This window comes from Mytilus trossulus, chromosome 5, assembly GCF_036588685.1.
Source record: "Mytilus trossulus isolate FHL-02 chromosome 5, PNRI_Mtr1.1.1.hap1, whole genome shotgun sequence".
NCBI classification, from domain to species: domain Eukaryota; kingdom Metazoa; phylum Mollusca; class Bivalvia; order Mytilida; family Mytilidae; genus Mytilus; species Mytilus trossulus.
In genome coordinates, this window is record NC_086377.1 from 47,453,627 (window position 1) to 47,475,060 (window position 21,434).

The window sequence follows — 21,434 nt, forward strand, 5'->3', positions numbered from 1 at the left end:
GAAGCGTACTTCAATAATTCAACAAATTACGATTTGCTACACGTCATGATTAAAATATAGATATTACAAACGGAAATTAATTCAAACATTTTCGGCTTGCATATTTCTTCCATCTGCCTCTCTTGATCTATCTAATTAAGGATGCCAACTATCACTCTTTTTTTTCTTTTAAACTTGCTTATACATATAAATTTATAAGACCAATTAATGCATACCACACTCAACATACTGTCAATTTTAGATATTCAATCAAGAAAAGCGAGATCTGTGATCGTCAATTAGGTCTTCCTTACACGGTGCAGGATCCTTGCTTATGTTTACGGGCAGTGACAGTGACTTTAGCTGGTGAACTGTTTTCCTTTTGGGACCCTCCTGTTGGCTAGTGACTGCAAACTGCAATATATCGGCTTTGAAATCGTAATCCTTCTTCTCGTATATTTTGCGGGCCGTCCACCTTCCAGTGCTCTTGGGACATCGGGTTGCGAAGGACAGTTTGCCATTGGCATCGGTCTTTTGGTTTCTCCCGATGTTTACATTGTTGTCTACCACTGCCAACTGAGTACGGGCAACCATTGATGCGTATTCAAACTCGAGTCGCTTAGGACAGTATTTCAGCATCATGGAGTGATATGTTTCCAATGCTCCTGTGTGGCAAAAAAGATCTAGTTGACGTATGTCCCGTAGAATTAGCTTGTCTGTGACGACCTTCTCTAATGCTGCATATGCTTGGCTGTCTTGATTCAACCATTTCTTTTTCCTTATATCATCAGGGCTTAGTGGGGGGTGTCCACATTGTGTCACAATCTTCCCAGGAAAGGTGTGTCTATTCGAAATATGACAAAGAAGGCTTCTCCATGTCTCTTCAAGTTTATCAGAATCACAAAACGGCACACATCAGTGCTTATCGTTCCCTTTGGATTTGCACGTGTTTTCGACGTCCATCTTTGTTCGATTTACCGACCTTAGCCTCGTTTTGAATTTTTAGGCGGAACTTATGAATATTCGTTGAGAATGGAGTATGGTCTGCGCTAAAGTACCGATGGACCAAAAGGGTAATGTTATTAAAAGGGCTTACATTTTAAAGGAACACAGATGTAATAAACAGTCTTTTTGTAGAAGCTTGTGTGATAAGGCTTTATGGCATATGTGATAGGCTTTATAATTAAGTATACCGGAAGGCTTAAGTGATTGTTTCTAAATTAAAAGAATAAAAATATTAACTCCCATAAAATGTTTCGCATAAAACTAGCAAACCATTTATACTGGTTCGCTCTGATGTGCATTGCAAACATAAATGAAAGAGTTATAATATCAAGTACATATAATTTACCTTGGTTAAATGGATTTTTTATTTATCATCAGCAAAAAGAACTGCCTTATCCTTAGTTAGGTTCACGGCTAGTTCACGTAAATACTTACATTGAGCTGCAGCATACTACGAATCTGGATGTGTGGTTTAGGTATAAAGAAACATAGTTGTGAAATACCAATGCTAACGGAGAAAGTTTACGGCCCATGTATGGCTGAGATAGCATGTGACCCTGATATTTCGAGGTATATTACAAATTACTCATCTGTGCTAGTGTATTTATATTTTAGTGTCTGTTCTTATGATGTAGAGGTGGATCAAGTAATTTTCAGTAGAAGGGCCTGCTCCAGTCTTCTCCAAACAATTCTGATGTCTTGTTTTTCGGATAACAGAGTCTGATGATGATTCACAGCCTAAATCCTGTGTTTTATTTGCATATAAAAAATCTATTTTACGTTCTATCATATTTGTTTTTGATATCGCAGATGACGCTCTTTATCATTTTCAGCTATTAATTACATGAAATTTCTTTGCGAGGAGTATGCTGACAATGTACAGGTGTGAATTATACAAGCCCCAATAAGCTTGAAATATTCTGAATGCCGTTCAACTGCATACACATCAAACGAATGGATAACAACGTCATATTCCTGAACTGAAACAGACATTTTAGAAATGGTGGATTAAACCTGGTTTTATGTGGATTGACAACCTCTCACGTGCATGACAGTTGTATACAATTCCAGTGTCTTTTCAACGATGTGTGAACAATACAGTATTCGTTTTTACTAATGTTTGAGAATGGCTTTCGTGTTAATTAGTTTGTATGAATGTTCCTAGATATACACGTATACTATACTAAACTAAACAAAAGAAATATAAAGTATAAAAAAAAATCAAATAACATTTACGTTACACAACATATTTGAAGTTTTGGAATTATTGTAATGTGACTTTTTATGTCCATGACTTTTGCAGTTTGCTGTACACGATTTTTTTCTTATCATAAGAATATTTTTAAATGAGACTTAAACCTTTCAGCAATAAGAAGATTATCTCTTTCTTCAGGTTACATTTCAAAAAGGTGCATCTGCTGATGCCACTGGAAAGGCAAAGTTGTGTCATACAGGTATATAATATAAATATTTGGATTGATAACACGTACGAATTTTGAAGACTGGTACCCTTATCCTAACTTGAATATAGTTTTGAATCCGTAAAACCAACAAAACAAAAAACAAACAAAAAGTGTCAAAAGATGTTTTGAATAGATCGTCCCAGTCCGTAGTTGTTCAACCTTTAAAGACGAAACATTGGATTGACTGTCAATTTATTTTTTATATATTTTTTGGGTAATGCTCCACAATTAATGGAGGAATGTACAAGAAACTGAGAACTATTGTCATGTGGTTGTCATATGTATACATTACATGTATGTCATGTTTGAGAAAATAAATAAATTTTATTTTTCAAATCAAACCCAAAGAGAAAAATCAAAGATATTTTACTTAAAGTAATAGTCTATTTGAATAAAATAAAAGCAATCCAATAAAAAGTAAACAACGAAAAAATTACGTAATAGATGTTGACATTTGGCGGGGAAAGTTTATTTGATAAGACAAGATGAGTTTTTAAATGATTTGGATGCTATGTCAATGCATTTACATTACAAATGCATATGATATGAATACAAGGACGTGTAAGACAGTTGAAGACCCTTCAACGTACAGTGTGGTAGAGCTGAATTGTTTATATGAGGGGAAAGGGAGATACTTGTTTGAGGGACCGTCATCAATTAGAAGGGTGACCATCGATAGATTAACGGAGGAGTCGATTTTCATCATCTTGGGAGACCTGCATGAATTGTTTGTGCTAACTGGGAAACTTGAACTGTGTAGTTTGATTTCAGTACCCAAATCCACCATAGTGAAGATTGGGAGTGCATACTGTGTAAGTACACCCCCCCCTTTTTTTTTAAGGTTGAAGGTTTATGCAACACCTACACACACACCATTCAACATTACTAAAATAAACCAACCACTTATTGAAACAGAATAAAACAAATATATAAAACATTAAGCACCTTTGTAGTAAGGTTATCTCTTTAATAAGGTGTACTTTGCAGATGAGTGGCAAATTCTAATTTTTAAGTCTTGTATATTTAAGTTTAGGTGGAACCCAGTGCTTCTAACACTAGAGGTGAACATGTTAGCAAGATTTTATGTACTTAATTATAGTAATAATGATGACAACGCTAATTTTATAAGTATGTGTTTTATATAAAATCTAGTGGATTATGCATATCTCATTTACATAAGTTTCACATGCTGTGCTCTACTGTTCTATTTGTATTTTTTTTTCTATTTATAGCCGGAGGTGTTCAGTAAAATTTCGTCAACAAGTTCTAGGATTACAAATATGGTGACTGCTTCTGATGTGGATAAATCATCAACCTCTACAGCGGAAACCCTTACATCAGAGATGTCCACATCCTACTCGACTAATGGGAAGACTGAGAAGGTGGTTGTTCAGACGACTGTCCTCCCCCAATCCTCGGTTTGTTTTTCCTATTTGTTCTCATTTATCCTATAATTATACAAAAATAACTTTAAATTTTAAAAATATTGTTACAACTTTAAAATAAAACATAACATTAAATATCTTTATTTAACTCCCAATCAAAAGCTGATAAAGAGTTTACAAATATTACACATTTAAGTATATTCTTTTCAAATGTAATTTGTATAGTATTTACTGTTTTAATTTCAGGAACATACTACTACAGACGCTGTACCCTGGGTCGTCTCAACCGTGGCCAGCATTGCAGGTACATCTTATTCATCAAATTCTAGGACAGTGATTTGGGTAAGTGTCGCAACTGTTGCTAGCATTGTCTTTTTCACTTTATCATTTTGTTGGTTTTTTAGAAAAAAAAAACTTTTTTGAAAACTTTCAATAAAACTAAATACATATCAATTAGTATAAGAATAAGAATAAGAAAACTTTATTAATCCAATTATGGACCCTTGCGGGTTTTAAATTTCATACAATGATTACAATGATTTGTTATAACAATGAAATAATAAAATGAAATACATGACAATAGAACTCTGAACAGTTATTGCATGCGAATGGAATAGAAAGTAATATGGGAGACAATCAATCAATTTCTGCAAGGATTATTCCCCTTTAAACAGATATGGTGTTTTGAGTTGCATACAAATGATATGCAGCCCCAACTGATTAGATATAAAGGTATTTTACTCCCATGTACACACAGCAACCAATAGATCAGACTGAAATGGAAATCATGTGTGGTGTAGATGAAAAGGGGGCAATATCAAATTAGATTTTTTCAAAATATTAGAGATCATATATTGTGTTCATACATGGCATGTTACATATATGTATCAAGTTTTCAAGTTTTTATTAAATCAGGAAAATCAATACAAGTATAATGATGTCTTCCCCCACATTAACATGATATTACATCACATGAATAAATATATATTATGTATGAAAAAATATCAAATCAAGTTTAAATGAATAAAATTACAAAGATTCAAAGCATAATTGTATGTAATGGCATATATTTTTTGTATCATCAATATTTTGTGGGTTAAGTAAACTAATAATGGTTTCCATAACTTTTTCAGGGCACAGATCTTGTGAATTAAAATTTATTTATTAAATAGTTGTTTTCTATAATTTTCAAATTTTTTGCAATAAATAAGGAAATGTTTTTCATCTTCTATTTGATTGCAGTTAGAGCATATTCTGTTTTCTCTCTTAATTTTTGGTCTGAAATATCTACCCTTTTCAATCAAAAGAGGGTGGGAACTAATTCTTAATTTTGTAAGATTTCTTGTTATATTAGGAGAACATTTATAAGATAGATAATTTTGCAATTTAAATTCTTCTGAATAAATATTGGCATAGAAATGTAATTTATTGTCTTGTTCAATTGAATGTAATTTTTCTAGATTATGCAAAGTGTTATTAGAATGTTGGTTATTAATATTTTCCTTTAAGTTCTTTAAATTGAGATTATTGTCTGTTAAATTATATTTTTCAATAGAGTTAGAGATAAATTTGTGCCAAGATCTGTGTCCATCAGTATATAATGAATGATCTAATTTATATGTTTCACTAAGCAATCTGTCAGATGGAAGCTGTTTAAGTCGATCATAATATTTAAGGGCTAGGGTTAGTATTTGATTCAAAGTAGGTTGTGTTCCTAATTCACACTTCACTGCCATATTTGAACTTCTCTTGTGAACTCCTAAAATATTTTTACAAAATTTACTATGATTTTTTTCAAAATGTAATTTATCAATATTTGAGTCTTTTATATTGTAGTCACTAATCCATATTTCAGATCCATAAGTACTTATGGGTTTTATAAGAGTATCAAAAAGTTTTAATTTTAGTTTATTATCTATAGTATTGAATCCAAATGTTTTAGAATGCAGAGAAAAAAGTGCCTTTAAGCTTTGTTTGTATAAGTGTTCTGCAGCATGTTTAAAATTTCCATTAAAGTAAATGATAATACCCAGATATTTATATTTCTCAACAATTTCAATTTCTTTGTTATCATAAAAAAAATTAAATTTTTTAAAATCTTTTTTACCTTTACTGAAGATCATAATTTTTGTTTTATTTAAATTGACATTTAGCTTCCATCTATCACAGTATGTTTTTAGAGAATTTAAACAGGATTGAAGACCTTCTTTGCTTTCAGATAGTAACAGTAAATCGTCAGCATATAATAAGCAATTCATTCTAGTGTCTATAAGCTGCACCGGAAAACATGATTCTTGGGGGAAAATTGAATCAATGTCATTGACATATATATTAAATAAGAGGGGGCTTAAGCCATCACCTTGTCGCACACCTTTTCCTAATTTAGATGGCTCAGTAATAGTGTTATCTTTTTTTACAACAAATTTTGCATTATTATACATATGGTGAAGTAATTGGAAAAAATGTCCTTTTACTCCCAGTTTTAAAAGTTTTTCAAATAATCCATCATGCCAAATTGAATCAAATGCCTTGGAAAAATCTACAAAACAGGCATATATCTGTTTTTTATTTTTAAAGATATATTTGTTTAGTATTGTCTTTATTGTAAATATGTGATCAGTTGTACGGTAATCTGGTCTGAATCCAGCTTGAAATTTGTTATATAGATTATGATCATCTAGGTATCCATTAAGTCTAGTTTGTAATAAGGAAGTGAAAAGTTTTCCGAAGCAGCTTGTTAGACCTAGGCATCTGTAATTATCACAACAATTAATTTCACCATTTATATGTATAAATGTGGTACATGAGATATTCCAGCAATCTGGAAAAACACCCGATGACAAAATCCTATTAAATAAATTGACAAAGGAAGGTAATAGCTTATTTTTACCATATTTTATAAATTCGTTAGGAATCAGATCAATGCCTGGTTGTTTATTGTTTTTTAACTTATGAATACCTTTACGGACCTCTCCACAAGTAAAGGGAAAATCTAGAGGGCCTGTATCTGAAAAATCTTGAGCTGTAGGTATACAATTGGGGTTTTCATGTTTATCTGCTGCATATAAGTCTTTCATATATTTGTGCCAATCAGAGATACTAATTGGATTAGTTTTAACAGTATTATTTTTTAATTTATCAATAGTTTCCCAAAACAATTTTGGAATTATTTTCATGTAGAGTATCAAGTTTTGCAACTAAATCATTGACAAACTTTTGTCTTGCTAATTTCAAAGAATTGTTATATTCTTTGTGAAGTCTATGAAAATTACTTCGTATATATGCATTATTTGGATACTGTTGCATTTTCTTGCCTAAATTGCGAAGTTCTTTTTTCATAATAAAACAATTACCATTATACCAGTTATGCTTCTTTTTCTTTTTGAATAATTTGAATTTAAAAGATTTCTTTGCAGCTTTAATCATGATATTAGTTAAATGTTCAGTTAAAGTATTAATATCTTTTTCTGGATCATTGACTTGGAGGAGAAAAGATTGAATATCTTTCTCTTCATCATTTTCTAGCAGAGATATGTATTCATTTTTTCCATCTTCAACACAAAATTTTCCTGGGATCGGAAAAGTAAAATTGTAATCTTGTTTGGAGTTAATGTTTAGATAATTAAAAGTTTTCAGACTAAACCATACAATGCAATGATCTAATAGTTCATTAGGGGGAAGTACATGTAGAAAAGGAAAAATATTTACAATGTCTTCACTGACAATAACATAATCTATATTACTTCTACCATTTGGACAAAAATAGGTGAAGTTACCTAGGGAGTCACCCATCGCTCTGCCATTAAGAATTCTCATTTTTGATTCAATACAAAGATCAATAATATTTTTGCCTTGTTCATTTACAATTGTATCCATGTTTTGTCTTATGGTTAATGGGTCATCTACAGAGTAGTTTGTTGGAAGATAACTATTATCTATATGTGAAATGTGGTCTAGTTCAATATAATCAAACAAATCTCCAGTCCGGGCATTAAAATCTCCCATTAAAACAACTTTCCCTTTTTGGGAGAAGTTGTCTATAGAGTTTTTCAAATTTTCAAATAAAAAATCATGATCAGGGGAAACTGAAGCCATTCTTGGTTTAATATAAACAGTGCAAATATAAATGTCATGGGGTAAACCCAGTTGAGTTTTATTTAATTTTATCCATATATAGTCTTTAGTAGATATAACTTTATCTATGATTTTTAAAGTTGAAAGTTCTTTTTTATAATATACTATAATTCCGCCTGATCGTCTACCTCTTTTACCCTTAGCTTTAGTTGCATGAACTGTAATATGTGAGTAGCCAGGCAGAGAAATGTTTGACTCCCCAGATGTCCAAGATTCTACAATACTAAAGATATCATATTAGTTATCAGCAACAATAGCATTTAATTTTTCAATACGAAACCCATTGATATTCCAGCAGGCTAGATTTAGCATGATGATAATTATATATGTAAGTGAAAAATACAGGTATATACACTCAATAAACTCAGACTTCAAATACATGTTTGGTCAAATAATTAGATTTTATACATAAGATCTTCAAAAGAAAATATAAGATGCTACTTGCATCATATTTATCTGTGCAGATAGAAAATATTTTTTGTATTAGGTATTTATCTATAACGTTCATTACATACATGGTAACTGTAGTAAAAAATTTACAAACAGAATAAGAGAAAAATATAAAACAGTTCAAAAATGATATTTGAGTAATTAATTACCGAGTATCTCAAAATTTTATATGTACACTATAACATCTATAAACTACAATGTTGTTAACAAATTATATATTCAAAAGCCTCATAATCAGTTCACGGTCTCTGAACCATTTGGGTTGACTAGATTCTGGAGGGACTAGTGGTCTTTGCTCACGGAAAGCATTCGCATTTGGACGATCATAAAATGAATGTTCAAAGTTAGCTGGCGAAAAAAGTCTGTTCGGCATGGTATGTTGAGGTGGTAAGTGGTTTTTGCGTGGATGTGTTAATTGATGAATATTTTCAGATTGATTGTAGTTATGGTAGTCTTTTAGTCCAAGAACTGGATTCATGTGGGATTTTATTCAAAATTTCCACTGATCGATAGGTGTACTCCATCAGTATGATAGTAACGGTGGTTTCTAACATTGATGTTGTCGTTTCGGACTAGGGATAGAGAGTTTGAAATTAGGCGTTCGAGCCTTGTGTTCACTATATCTACATCTTGGTTAAAAAGTTCTTCATTGAGACGATGAAATAAAGGAAAAACATGAATGTAAGTATTTGGAAATCTGTTGTTGACTAGATTCTTGAGAGTACTGAGGTGTTCTGCTGTGATATCTGGTGATTTATTCTGTGAAAGATCATTGCTACCAACCATGACAAGAATGTTTTTGGCTTGAATATCAGTTTGTTCAATATATTCATGGGCACCTTGAATAGTCTTTTTACCTCTTCGGAGAATGTGTACATTTACTTTTCTGTACCTATAAAGTTTGGATGGATCTAGATCTCTTCCATGAGAGTCGGTTATAATTAATGCGTCTAGCAATTTGTGATTAACTATATTTCTGGTCTCTTCTGTATTTTGATCTTCTAATGCACTAAATCTGTTGTGTGTTGACACATTGACTTTCACATTATCACTTACAACTGATTTTGATTTATCCTTCTCAGGTGTTGGTTTGACTGTTTTGCATTTTGAGATTGTGTTGGTGACTTGATTTAATTCAAGTTCTAGTTTATTAATAGTTTCTTTTCTGGTCTCTGAGACAGCTTGTTCTTGTTGAAACTGACCAGTAAGAGTGCTTTGTTCAACTTTCATGCCTAAAATAGTTTGTTCCTGAATTCTTAATTGTTCCTGAAGATTTGCAATAATTTTGTTTTTTTCAGAGAGGCAGGTCTTTAGTTCTGATATAATATTGTTTTTCTCTGTATTAAAATGTTCTAATGCTTCAGTGTTTTCTTTCATATGGGGTGGGTTGGTTTTTAATTGCATTACTGTTATTTCACAAAATTGTTTTTGAAGCGCAGAGGTCAATTTAATGATTTTGTCGTTGAATTTTTCTTGATTTTCAAATTTTTCCCATAGTTTTTTAATTTCCTTATCTGGATTCTTTTTAGTTTTCATTTTTGGGGTGCTTTCAGCTAGGCAACGATGTAGTTCAGCATTGTCGAGGTCCAGAATATTTTCTTGGGATATTGCTGGTGTGTGAAAAGTGTCAGAAAGAGAATCTGTTTGTGAAACTAACTTCATAATAGTTACGTCAGAAATTGTCTGTTCTTGGACGTTTATATCGTCAGTTTGTTTTAATTCTTTGAGAGTAGTCTGACTATTATCAAGTGCCGGTTCGTCTTTATTTTCTTCTATGTTGGAGTGGGTCATGTTTGATACCTCGCTTTTGTTTTCACTATTAAGTTTTCAACTTTTATTTACAAATTGTTTCAAGACTGGAAATTCATTTGTGCCAAAATATTTGTAATGTGTTCCTTGCACTGTAATTGTTCCTGTGCTTAAATGAATTGTTAATGTGTATATTCTGTGATCTATTTCTTTACTTCCTTTAATTAGTGCATCAACATCTATTTGTATTTCTTCACGAGTGTCTGATGGTCGTTTATCTGTCCAGTTTATTAAATAATTTGGGTCACTTCCGAGTTGTTTCCAATATCGGAGCATTAAAGCTTTGATCCATATTAGGAGACGGTTTCCATCTGTTTTGAAACTGTACATTTTAGCAGCATTTCTGTACTGATTTGTTTTGATTTCTTCGTAAGGAATGTCTTTGTTTTTCGAAACATGATCAAGGGGAGGTAACTTGATTTCTTGAGCAAAACTCGTTTTGTTAAAGTTATACGATTCCACGTCGAATAAGCACTTGGGTAATTTCATTTTGATGGTTGTATTGTTTCTTCATAAAGTAAAATCGAGAGGTCTTGAGTGCATAATACCTTGTATTCACTGAAAACTTCGCTTTGCAATTTTCATGGCACCCGCCATTTTTAACCGGAAGTATATGTAATACATGACTATAAATACATATTAAATTGAAATTGATGGTGCAAATATTTATGATAGATATATCCTCTTATTTTCGACAAGCATTGTACTGCCGGGTGTAAAAACACGAGACGTGGAAGATTTCAAGGGGAAAACTCATTTTAACAAGCTTATTGCTAATATTCTTAGTGACAAATTGTTGTGAGAACAAAGGATAATGAGTTAATTGTATTCATGGTTCAATTTATCTCTTACAACCACCATGCGCGCCGCCTGTCACTAGATAACCCTGCATATTCTGGTAATTAAAGTCCATGTGACACAGGTAGATGAAAATAGCTTTGTCGTTGAATTTTGGGTCTTCAATGCTCTTCAACTTTGTATTTGTTTGGCTTTTTAACTGTTTTGATCTGAGCGTCACTGATGAGTCTTATGTAGACGAAACACGCGTCTGGCGTATTAAATTATAATCCTGGTACCTTTGATAACTGTTTAGTATTGAACATAGGAATTTAAACCCACATGACACAGGTAGATTGAAAATAGCTTGTCGTTGCTAAATAATGTAACATGAGGCTTTGAAAATACTACATACGTGTAAAAGAATCAGAGGATTTATAAATAAAAGTGGCTTTCAACCTCTCAAAATCTCTACATGATAAGCAGAAAAAAGTGAAATCACAAAAATACTGAACACAGAGGAAAATCAATTAGGAATGTCCATAATCACATGGCAAAATCAAATAACTAAACGCTTAAAAAACGAATGGATAATAACTGTCATATTCCTGACTTGGTACAGGCATTTTCAAATGTAGATAATCGGGATTAAACCTGGTTCTAAAGCGCTAACCCTCTCACTTTAATGACAGTCTCGTCAAATTCCGTTATATTTACATAGTGCGTTAAATAAACAGTCACAATTAATAAAGTAATCAAAATATGGGTACATCAGTCATCATCGTATAATAATTTTAAAAGGGGACAATTTAACCGAACACAAAAACATCTTCTATCTACGAACACATAAATTGATTTGAGTGTCTGACGTCAGAAAATTTTAAACGTTTGTCGTTCAATGTGCATACAAACAGTTTTAAAATTTACATAGGCAATGTAAGCATACAGGGTTAAAAAATCAAATATATGTAAGAATAAATTACAGAAATAGACCGATATTAAAACTAGTCAAAAAGTTATAGGTAGAATTTATGAGAACCCAAAAATAGTTAATACCACTACGCGATTGAATGATTTTGACGTTTGTGGTTCAACGTATATATGTCGTGTACAAGTTGCAATTTTGTACAGGTTATAAAATGTACAAAAATGTTGTACATGTTATAACTTGTATAATGCAAAAATACAAGTTATAACATGTACAAAAGTACCTCATACATGTTATAACCTGTACAAAATATTGCTTAAAAATTGTTTTAACTTGTACAAAATTTAATCTTAATGAAGTCAAAAATACATTTAAATTCACCAATGCATAAAGAACAACCATAAATAGGCCAGAACGTGTCTTTTTCTGTAGAGGACAATGTTCACAAAATTTCAGAAATAAATGTTTCATGACTTATGCTGGCAAAATATGTTTTTATGTAATTGTATGTTTTATGTGTTCCATCATGTAGCAACAACCACGTCCGCCAGGTGGCGCTTCCGGTTCTAATTTTGGAATGTCAGTAATGGCGTACTCGCAACCCCTCGCTTCTATTACAGTCTTGTATTGATAAACCTTGACTTGTATGCTCCGAATGTATGTTTATTTTTATCGACCAATGGATATATTTAGTGTATATATTAAGCTTTGGGGAATTCCATAGCGAAATGTTGAAACACTCGTTAGGTAAACGTTATCGCATGCATTTACTACTGTTAATTCAAAATATACGCGACCAACAATTCTTTTTCTAAATAGAATTATTATTCATTTAACAACTTCCATATTAAAGTTTCAAATATTTTCATGTAAATGTACCGTATTTTTATTTCTTCAGTGGCACCCAAAATTAGGTCAGGAAAGATAACTCCGGACATTCACTACCGGAAGTTGATCTACTCGTGTCAAAAACATTGGCAAAACTGTATTGTTTTTCACTTTGTACTCATTATCTAGGACTTGTAAGTGTGTAATTGCAACAAATACTGCATTTCTTCATTGAAATAGGACCACAATATATTTGAATGGCTTTAGTCGTCCCAAATTACTTCCAGATAGTCAATATAATCAGTGAAATACCGATTTTTGACCAAAAAAAATAATTTTTGTCCAAATTTACTTTTTTATTTAGGCTTTTTCTGGCTAAGTCAGTAAGTGACTTCATCTTTGTTCTAACTCAATTTCTTACAAATTTTTATTAAATTCTGAATGACACTGTCAGTGCATAATTATATTCTAATGAAAGGGGTTAGTCCAAATAATTATGACATCTGGCAAGGCTTTTTTTCTTCTGGCCAATCTGTGTTGCTCTCCTACGACTGGTCGTAGGAAAGCGACTCAGATAAATAATAAAATAGCCTTGCCAGACGTCATAATTATTTGGACAAGGTCCTTACTTCTAAGTTCTAAGAGTAAGACTAGTGCATAATTATATTCTAATCACACTAATCTAATGATAATCCAATGAAGGGGGAACATGGTCCTTACTAAGTTACTTAGACCTAAGGCTAAGCTCAGTCCCTGTCCAGGACAGGAATATATATATATTAGATTAATTTATAATTCATATTATTATTCATAGTACACTCACTACACTGTAGTTTAATTAAATAATTTTACATTAAAAGTTTATAAGTTGTCTTACTTGTAATGTCTTTGAACTATACTAAAGTCTAAACTTAAGAAACGGCCCATTGATTTCAAATCAAATCCTTTCCCCGCCCCAATAAATATTTAATAGTCATTGCCTTTCTATTGGTTTCAACAGGTTTGGTGGCTATTTGTTAGATGGACAAATATATTGATAATGATACACAATTTGATTTATTCAATACTGAGCCTGAGGAAGACTCCACACATAACTATATTTTAGAGAATGACAGTCAGATTGAATTTGATAGTGACTCATATTCTCTCACACAGTACCAGTCACAGTTAGTAAGTACATTACATAAACTATTTTATGGTCCATTCAACAAAGAGGGGGGGGGGGGGGTGCTGCATTGGCCTTGTCTGTCCGTCTTACTGCCTTTCACAAAATCATGTATAGAGCAACCAATTTTTTTTCTCTGTCAATTTACTTTATACCCAATTTATAGTAGATATATCTGGGAAGGGTATAAAAATATATTATTCTCTGTCTAAATGTAGTACACAAAAATGTCCTATATGTCTTTTTTTTACAGTTGTCTCCATCAGACAGTGAGGACCATCCTACTGACCATCCTACTGACCATACAGATGAAATCAAAGTTCTGTCTCTAAAAAGAAAATTGCCTGCTGCTGCATTCAATGTAAATATTATATTTCTGAAATTCATTGATTTAAACCAGTCAATTATTTTTGAAGATATATCTGGGAAGGGCATCACAATATAATTTTCTGTCTAAATGTAGTACACAAAAATGTCAAATATAAAAATGTTGTGTTTCTCGTTTCTCATGGTTTTTTTTATAGATTAGACCGTTGGTTTTCCTGTTTGAATGGTTTTACACTAGTAATTTTGTGGCCCTTTATAACTTGTTGTTCAGTGTGAGCCAAGGCTCAGTGTTGAAGGTTGTACAGTGACCTATAATTGTTTACTTTTATAAATTGTTATTTGGATGGAGAATTGTCTCATTGGCACTCATACCACATCTTCCTATATCTATATATGTCTTTTTTTCAACAGTTTTCTCTGTCAGAGAATGACTACAGTGAAGAATTCAGCCCCAATGACTCTGAAAGTACACAGCAAGTTTTGTCACCACTAAAAGGAGAGCTACCTGCTGCAGAAGCATTTTCACCATCAATATTAAAGAAAGGTAGATGTACATTTAAATTTCATAAAGCTTGTCAGACTGTTTCCTCTGGGGAGTTTTATACATTCTCCAAATCAGTATACACTGGAGCTGTAGTCACATCTGGAGTTGTAAATGAAAAAGCAACACAAAATCAATAATAGGTGGTAGAATCTTGCTACTGACTTATAACTAAAAATGAATGTTCTTGAAAAGAACTCAATAAATGCAGAACTATTGCTAAATAATATAGACGGTTTGTCTACAATACCTGTACACAAATTTACAGTTGAACTTGCTATTACGTTATATAATTTTGCAAAAGAAAAGAAAATTGAAATTGGAAGCTGCTTATCACAGTGGATTGCTAAATTATTGAATTTTAATACAAATAACATAAACCTACCTGCTTTAATCGCAAAAATTCATAGACATATACAATGTGCAAAAGGAAAGCGAGGAATCAAAAAAGATGAGTTTCTTGCTTCAGTATTTAATATCCCAACATGTACAGAACTTCCGGCAACACAAACTTCATGTACGAAAGAAAATATTATATCAAATTTAACCAATGAAATAGATTTAAAGTCTATTCAAATTGTGAAGACAAATTTAAAATTGAATGTAAAACAAAAATCAATTAAAACTATAAGAAATGATCATAAACTTTTGAAAAGGAAGTATGAACGATTAGTAAAGAAAGAAAGTGATAAAGGTAAACTTCTGAAATTTGAAAAGAAAGAGGCTGTGGATAGTCAAAGTATTTTAAAAAGACAATTTCAGAAAAAAGATAATGAAGTAAAAGTTCTACAAAGTAAGCTTGCACGATCAAGAGAACAGAAAGAAAAATATTACAAACTTTATATACAAGCTAATAGATCACATACTCAGTTAAAACAAAGAATACAGTCAGATGAAATAAAACTTACCAATTTACAGAAACAAATAGAACAAGATTATGCAAATTTGAATGACATTAAACGTAAATTTCAAGAAAGTGAACAAAGTTTGCATTATGTGCAAGATCTTTTAAATGATAATTTTGAAATTGAACTATTCGACAAATCATCAAACAAATACACTACAGAAACTGTCAGATGTGTCATGAATCTTACTGACTTAAAAGTGCCATCTGAAAAAGTTGGTAAAGTTATAAATGAAGTTTCCAAATTGTATGGTAAAATTCCAAATGCAGTTCCTTCTGCAACAGCTGTTAACAGAATTGTAGACAGTAAGTTAGCATTATCACACAAACAATTAGACAAAGTACTAGAAGGAAAGGAACATAATACATTATACACAGACGAGACTAGAAAGTATGGTAAATGTATACAGACATATGTTTTAACGGACGATACAAAGACATCTTACATTTTAGGATTACGGGAAATGTTTAATAAAAGTGGGCAATGTACTTTAGAAACATTTAAAGAAATATTAAAGGATATAAACGAACATTGTCATCAATCAGAGAGAAACAAAAATATGCATGCTGGATATCAAATATTGGCCAGTATTAGGGATACAATGTCTGACCGGGCATCAACAGAAAAGAATTTTAATAAGTTGTTAGACCAATTTAGAACAGATATTTTACCTGAGGTTATTGATAACTGGAATGAATTTGATGAAAATCAAAAGACTTTATGCTCAAGGATGAATAATTTTTTTTGTGGCCTCCACTTACTTGTTGGACTTGCAGACTCTTGTGAAGAAAGTTAAGAAATTTGAACGATTATTTCTGGATGGCAAAGACATTGGTTCTGCAGAAAAGCCTGAGTTAAAAAGATATCATAGACATGAAAGCGGTACTTTACGTCTTTTAAGAACAGCATGTAAATCTTTTGCCATTGGAGAAGATGAAAAGAATGGTGTAGCTTCATACTGGAAAACTTATTTAAATGAAAAGTCTGAAAAGAATCGATTCCTGAGATTTAAACATAACAGGTTCAATCTGGTCTTTGTTCTTGGTAATGCGGTGTACTACCACCATGAGGACATTTCAATTTTTTTAGATTCTGTTCATGGCACAAAAAATGATCTTCTCAAGGCTGTTTCATTAGATATAAAGGAGAAACTTTTTCTAGCTGGAGCAAAAGCATTAGGTTTAATTTCGAAATTTATTACTGGTCCGCTCTGGAGAATTCTTGAAAGTGATATTCACATACTGGATATGAACCATCACTATCAGTCATTAATAGAGTTTCTTCATAAAGGTGCCACAAATGTAGATGACGTATCTAAATTTGTAATTGGTGAGCATACTCCATTTGACACGTCCGTTGATTTGGAGGACCCACTTTTTGTACACTTGACTACTGGAAATGAGCCAATTGATGACATTGTCTGTCCTCTTCTCCAAAGTTTATTCCAGACTATGTGTACGCTTCTGAAAAGAATGGTTGTAGATCACCTTCCTGGGGGTAAGTTCTGGAATCCAACTGAAGGACTCATTAAAGAAAGTAAATCAACTATGACTCATAATAAGCTACCAGAATTTGTGTTTGGTCAGTTAGATCAACTTTTAAGGTATAGACCAAACTCAACTTTGCTTGCAAACGAAGCCTACCTTTTATATTCACATAACAAAACTGGCCAGTGGTTAGACAGCTTGAGTGAAGTGGAAAGAAATGTTATGATTGCCAAGTCAAAAAAGGAAGGGGTACAAATAAGGAAAAACTTTCAGCTTAGGTTACTTGAAATTGAACAGAAACGAAGAGAGGATATGAAAAAAAGACAGGAAGAACTTGAAAAAAAAGAAAGAAATAGGCTTCAAAATGCAGAAAATATAACTAACAATGTATGTTATTATGGACTTTGGCAAAGTGGACTTCAAGTTGATGAGGGTTTGGGTAGAATTCCTGTAAATGAACACAGAAAAGCTCTGGAATCCCAATTAAAATTTCGAAAAAATGTTTTGAAGCAGAAGCATGCAGATAAAAAGATTTTCAATTTTTCAAGGAAAAATGAAAGAGATAAATATGACAAGTTATCGGTAGATGAATTGAAGGAAAATGTTCTCACTTTGATTAAAGACACTTTAAAGGAACCTACTACAGAAAGAAACCAACCTAATAGTAATATACCCTTATTTGTTGGAAAGAAAATTGAACATTTGTTTAGTGATGGTATTAAATATTATGGACATGTTATTTCAGTTGTTCCAGGATTTCCAGACTGGTATAATCTCAAATACCAAGATGACGAGGCAATTTATGCGTTCAATTTAGGGAAAGATTATGAGAAGGGGGATGTAAAAATTGTAATATTGCCTTAAGAAATAAATAGTATCTGTTTGAATCAGCAATAAATAGTTTCTTAAGACATTTCCTCTTTTGAATTGTGCTAATTTTGAAATAGGACCATTTGAATCAGTGAATCACTTAAATATTGTTCTGATTAGACTATTTACTGGATTACGACGGGTGCCACATGTGGAGCATGATCTGCTTACCATTCCGGAGCACCTGAGATCATCCCCCGTTTTTGGTGGGGTGTGTGTTGCTCAGTCTTAAGTTTTATATGTTGTTTTTTATGTACTATTATATTGTCTGTTTGTTTAATATTATTTCGATAGGGTTGTCAGTTTATTTTCGATTTATGAGTTTGACTGTTCCTCTGGTATCTTTCACCCCTCTTTTATGTTTATACTTATATGTTACAAAGAGTTTTTAAGAACTTTTCAGACTTGAACCAACAGCAAACAGATATTTTTTTTTAAATGTAAGCCAAAAACCCGATTGATTTGTTGCATTGTTTTGATTTTAGGTTGATTGTTTTCAGTTTAATTACTAAAATTCAAAAATTAATGTGATGATTCATTACAAATACTACGACAGGATTATTCTTTGATTAAAATCTGTTTTCCTCCATCTTCAATCTGTATACTTTTTTTTTAATGCAAGTTACCAGGAAATTGCATACACAAATTCCGGTTTCATCGGTCATTTCAAAATCACAATAATTTCTGAATTTGAAATAGACATGTATTTTTGTTCCGAGTAATTCCATTTCAATTTCCAATTGCCATAATTTTATAAATCTGGAGAGATTATTTTACTTTGAAGAAGACGAAAGGGTTTTAAATTAAGATAGCACATATCATTTCTTGTGACTGAAATGGAATTACTCTGTTTTTTTTTGTCTGAATCTGTTTATTTCCACTTTCTGTGGCAACATTCATGCATAATAAAAGATAAATAGTTAGATAATATATTTATTTATAAAATATAAATTAGTTTGAAGAGGATACTTAGATTTGTTGAGTGATACAATAAAAATGTACAGGTTTTGGTGAAAAAATCAAATAGCTTTATATAATTTAAATGTCAATTGTTTTGTAGAAATTTTATGAAATAGAATATTTAATAATTAATATTTTTACATTATTTTTACATTTTTCATCTAATTTTTGTCTAAATTCTTGGAAAAAATACTGTTGTTTTATCATTGTGATAATGTCATAGCTATGCAAACTTGATTTTATTATATAAACTTGTATGGTATTGTAATACAATGATTTTTTTCTCATTTCAGACCATTTCCGCCAAGGGGGTAACCTTATATGTGACTATTTTTACAACACTTATATTCAACTTACAGTTAAAATCTTGCCATATTTAGAAAGAGGAAGGCTGATTTAACATTTATAGGTAAGTAAAACAATTTTATTTCTTGTTTTCTGTTTTTAATTAAATAGGGTCACTTTTTCTGAATTTTGTAAAAATGTTTGATTTTCAAAGTACATTACCATACCATTAAAAAATAGTCCAGACTGTTTTTCTAAGAGATAGAAAGAAACTGACTAGAAATTTGGGCTTAGGACACCTTGTTTAGGGTAGAATACATTGTTTTATATGAGAAAATGATTTAAAAAAAAAAAAAGTGTTGTTGCTACATCATGGCTTAAATAAGTGTGACACTATTTACTAAAATCTTGCTTTCCTCAATGACAATTACCTTATATACTAGCAACTAAATTCACCCAAAAATTTAAAAATAATGCCTAATAACTTTGGGTAATACTCCTCCCTCTCGTTTAATAGCACGCAAAGACTAAAACAATTTCTCATATGCTTACTCTGTAAATGCAAGAGAGAGCTGAAATAGTTTTCATTGGACCACGCTCCATTATCAATCTTTGGATCTACTCATTTTTGGCCTTCCAAATACTTATGTAAATTTATAACTCAATTTTTATTTTATAAACTATAAGATCATTACATGAGGCGAATGTCATTTTGATTGTTTTAAATATATATCCTCTTCTTTGAAAGCATTTATTTGTGGCCTTTGAATGTTGTCTGCTCCATGGGCGGGTTGTTGTTTTTTAGACACATACCCCATTTCCATTCTCAATTTTATTTGTAAACACATCTATCCTGGCTATCCTCTGATGTCTTTTGGTGTCAACTAGAATGAAAGTGTTTACTAGCCTTCAAAGTGGATACTCACATTTACAATTCACCAAATAAAAATATGTCAATAGATAGTCATAAGAGGATCAATAAGAGGATCATAAGACATGTCCTGAGATATATCTTATGACAGGTCTTAGGAATGCTTCCTAATACCGACCCCTGGACATTAACTGTATCAAAAAAGGACAAAACACACTTACATGAAGGAATAATAAAAATATTATTTAGGTTAATAACATCTGTTGCAATAATAGAAATATATCCTTATTTTTCAATTTTGTACAAGTTGAAACCATTTTTAAGCAATATTTTGTACAGGTTATAACATGTACGAGGTACTTTTGTACATATGTTATAACTTGTATTTTTGCATTATACAAGTTATAACATGCACAATATGTTTGTACATGTTATAACCTGTACAAAATCGCAACTTGTACACGACATATATATTAATTCATAATAGAAATATATCATAATGACATATAGTAGACCAATATAATACTGACGGGATCTTTTAAATTACAGTCACGTAATAAGAAGAAAAGAAATACCAAAAGTCGCATATACAAAACAAACCACAAAAAATGAAAGTCAAGACAAACACATTGACGAGATGTTTCAGTACCGAGCCACGTTTTACATATATAGCTACACTAAGTAACAGTCAAGTATAATCATTTGGCAAACCGAGGCATTATTCTTGCAGCTGGACTTTTTGGTCCATGCCCTAAAAAATTAGATAGCTTGTTTTCCAGTATTCAAATTTTATTTAAATACTTAGGCATTAATAAAAATTATATACTTAATCATGAAGTGTGTAATTTTCATTGAAGCTAATATATTTAAATAATTCTGAAGACGAAGTAAAAAAAAACTATTTAATGAAGACAAAGATATAAGGTCATGCGTTATTTAAAAAGAAATTAATAACCCAATTCCTGAATTAAAAAATGAAAGATGACCCAAGAAAGGAAACAAATACCTTTCTGATACCATTATACAAAATTTTTCGGACTACGTGGTAGAAACGAACATCGGCAAATACAATTGGGAGATATTTTAATGAAGAAGGAACCTGTGTAAAACCGACAGTGTTTCTGAGAGACTTGCGAAAACTAATGATGGTCTCAATGAAAAAAGAATCGTAAAGATAAAACGTGAATGTTTGAAAAACAAATGTAATCGCTTTCCAATACTGCTCTTCAAAGAGTATCTTCTTCGACGTCCAGAAAATGTAATGT

The 21,434-nt window shown here is 31.6% G+C and overlaps 3 protein-coding genes across 3 annotated transcripts; 2 read left to right on the top strand and 1 right to left on the bottom strand.

Annotated features, from left to right (window-relative positions):
- Positions 1 to 233: 233 nt before the first annotated feature.
- Positions 234 to 1,774, bottom strand: LOC134718022 (uncharacterized). The gene is made up of 2 exons (XM_063580522.1): positions 1,651 to 1,774; positions 234 to 860 (listed from the first exon to the last, which is right to left on the bottom strand). Exons 1-2 carry the CDS (start codon positions 1,772 to 1,774, stop codon positions 250 to 252), a joined length of 735 nt encoding a protein of 244 aa, XP_063436592.1. The 3' UTR covers positions 234 to 249.
- Positions 1,775 to 11,344: 9,570 nt separating this feature from the next.
- On the top strand, positions 11,345 to 19,417 carry LOC134718023 (uncharacterized). Its single transcript, XM_063580523.1, has 5 exons — positions 11,345 to 11,353; positions 12,845 to 12,952; positions 14,177 to 14,284; positions 14,662 to 14,794; positions 19,307 to 19,417. Exons 1-5 carry the CDS (start codon positions 11,345 to 11,347, stop codon positions 19,411 to 19,413), a joined length of 465 nt encoding a protein of 154 aa, XP_063436593.1. The 3' UTR covers positions 19,414 to 19,417.
- On the top strand, positions 14,969 to 18,047 carry LOC134719252 (uncharacterized). The gene is made up of 2 exons (XM_063582256.1): positions 14,969 to 16,372; positions 16,473 to 18,047. The coding sequence occupies exons 1-2, from the start codon at positions 14,969 to 14,971 to the stop codon at positions 18,045 to 18,047; spliced, it is 2,979 nt and encodes a 992-aa protein (XP_063438326.1).
- Positions 19,418 to 21,434: the final 2,017 nt, after the last annotated feature.

Coding starts and splice junctions, on each gene's coding strand:
- LOC134718022 (XM_063580522.1), bottom strand. CDS start 1,774: ATGATAGAACGTAAAATAGATTTTTTATATGCAAATAAAACACAGGAT. Junction 861..1,650: donor TTTGGAGAAGACTGGAGCAG/GCCCTTCTACTG, acceptor ATAAACTTGAAG/AGACATGGAGAAGCCTTCTT.
- LOC134719252 (XM_063582256.1), top strand. CDS start 14,969: ATGAATGTTCTTGAAAAGAACTCAATAAATGCAGAACTATTGCTAAAT. Junction 16,373..16,472: donor GAACAGATATTTTACCTGAG/GTTATTGATAAC, acceptor TTGGACTTGCAG/ACTCTTGTGAAGAAAGTTAA.
- LOC134718023 (XM_063580523.1), top strand. Junction 12,953..14,176: donor GTACTCATTATCTAGGACTT/GTAAGTGTGTAA, acceptor TTTTTTTTACAG/TTGTCTCCATCAGACAGTGA. Junction 14,285..14,661: donor TGCCTGCTGCTGCATTCAAT/GTAAATATTATA, acceptor TTTTTTCAACAG/TTTTCTCTGTCAGAGAATGA.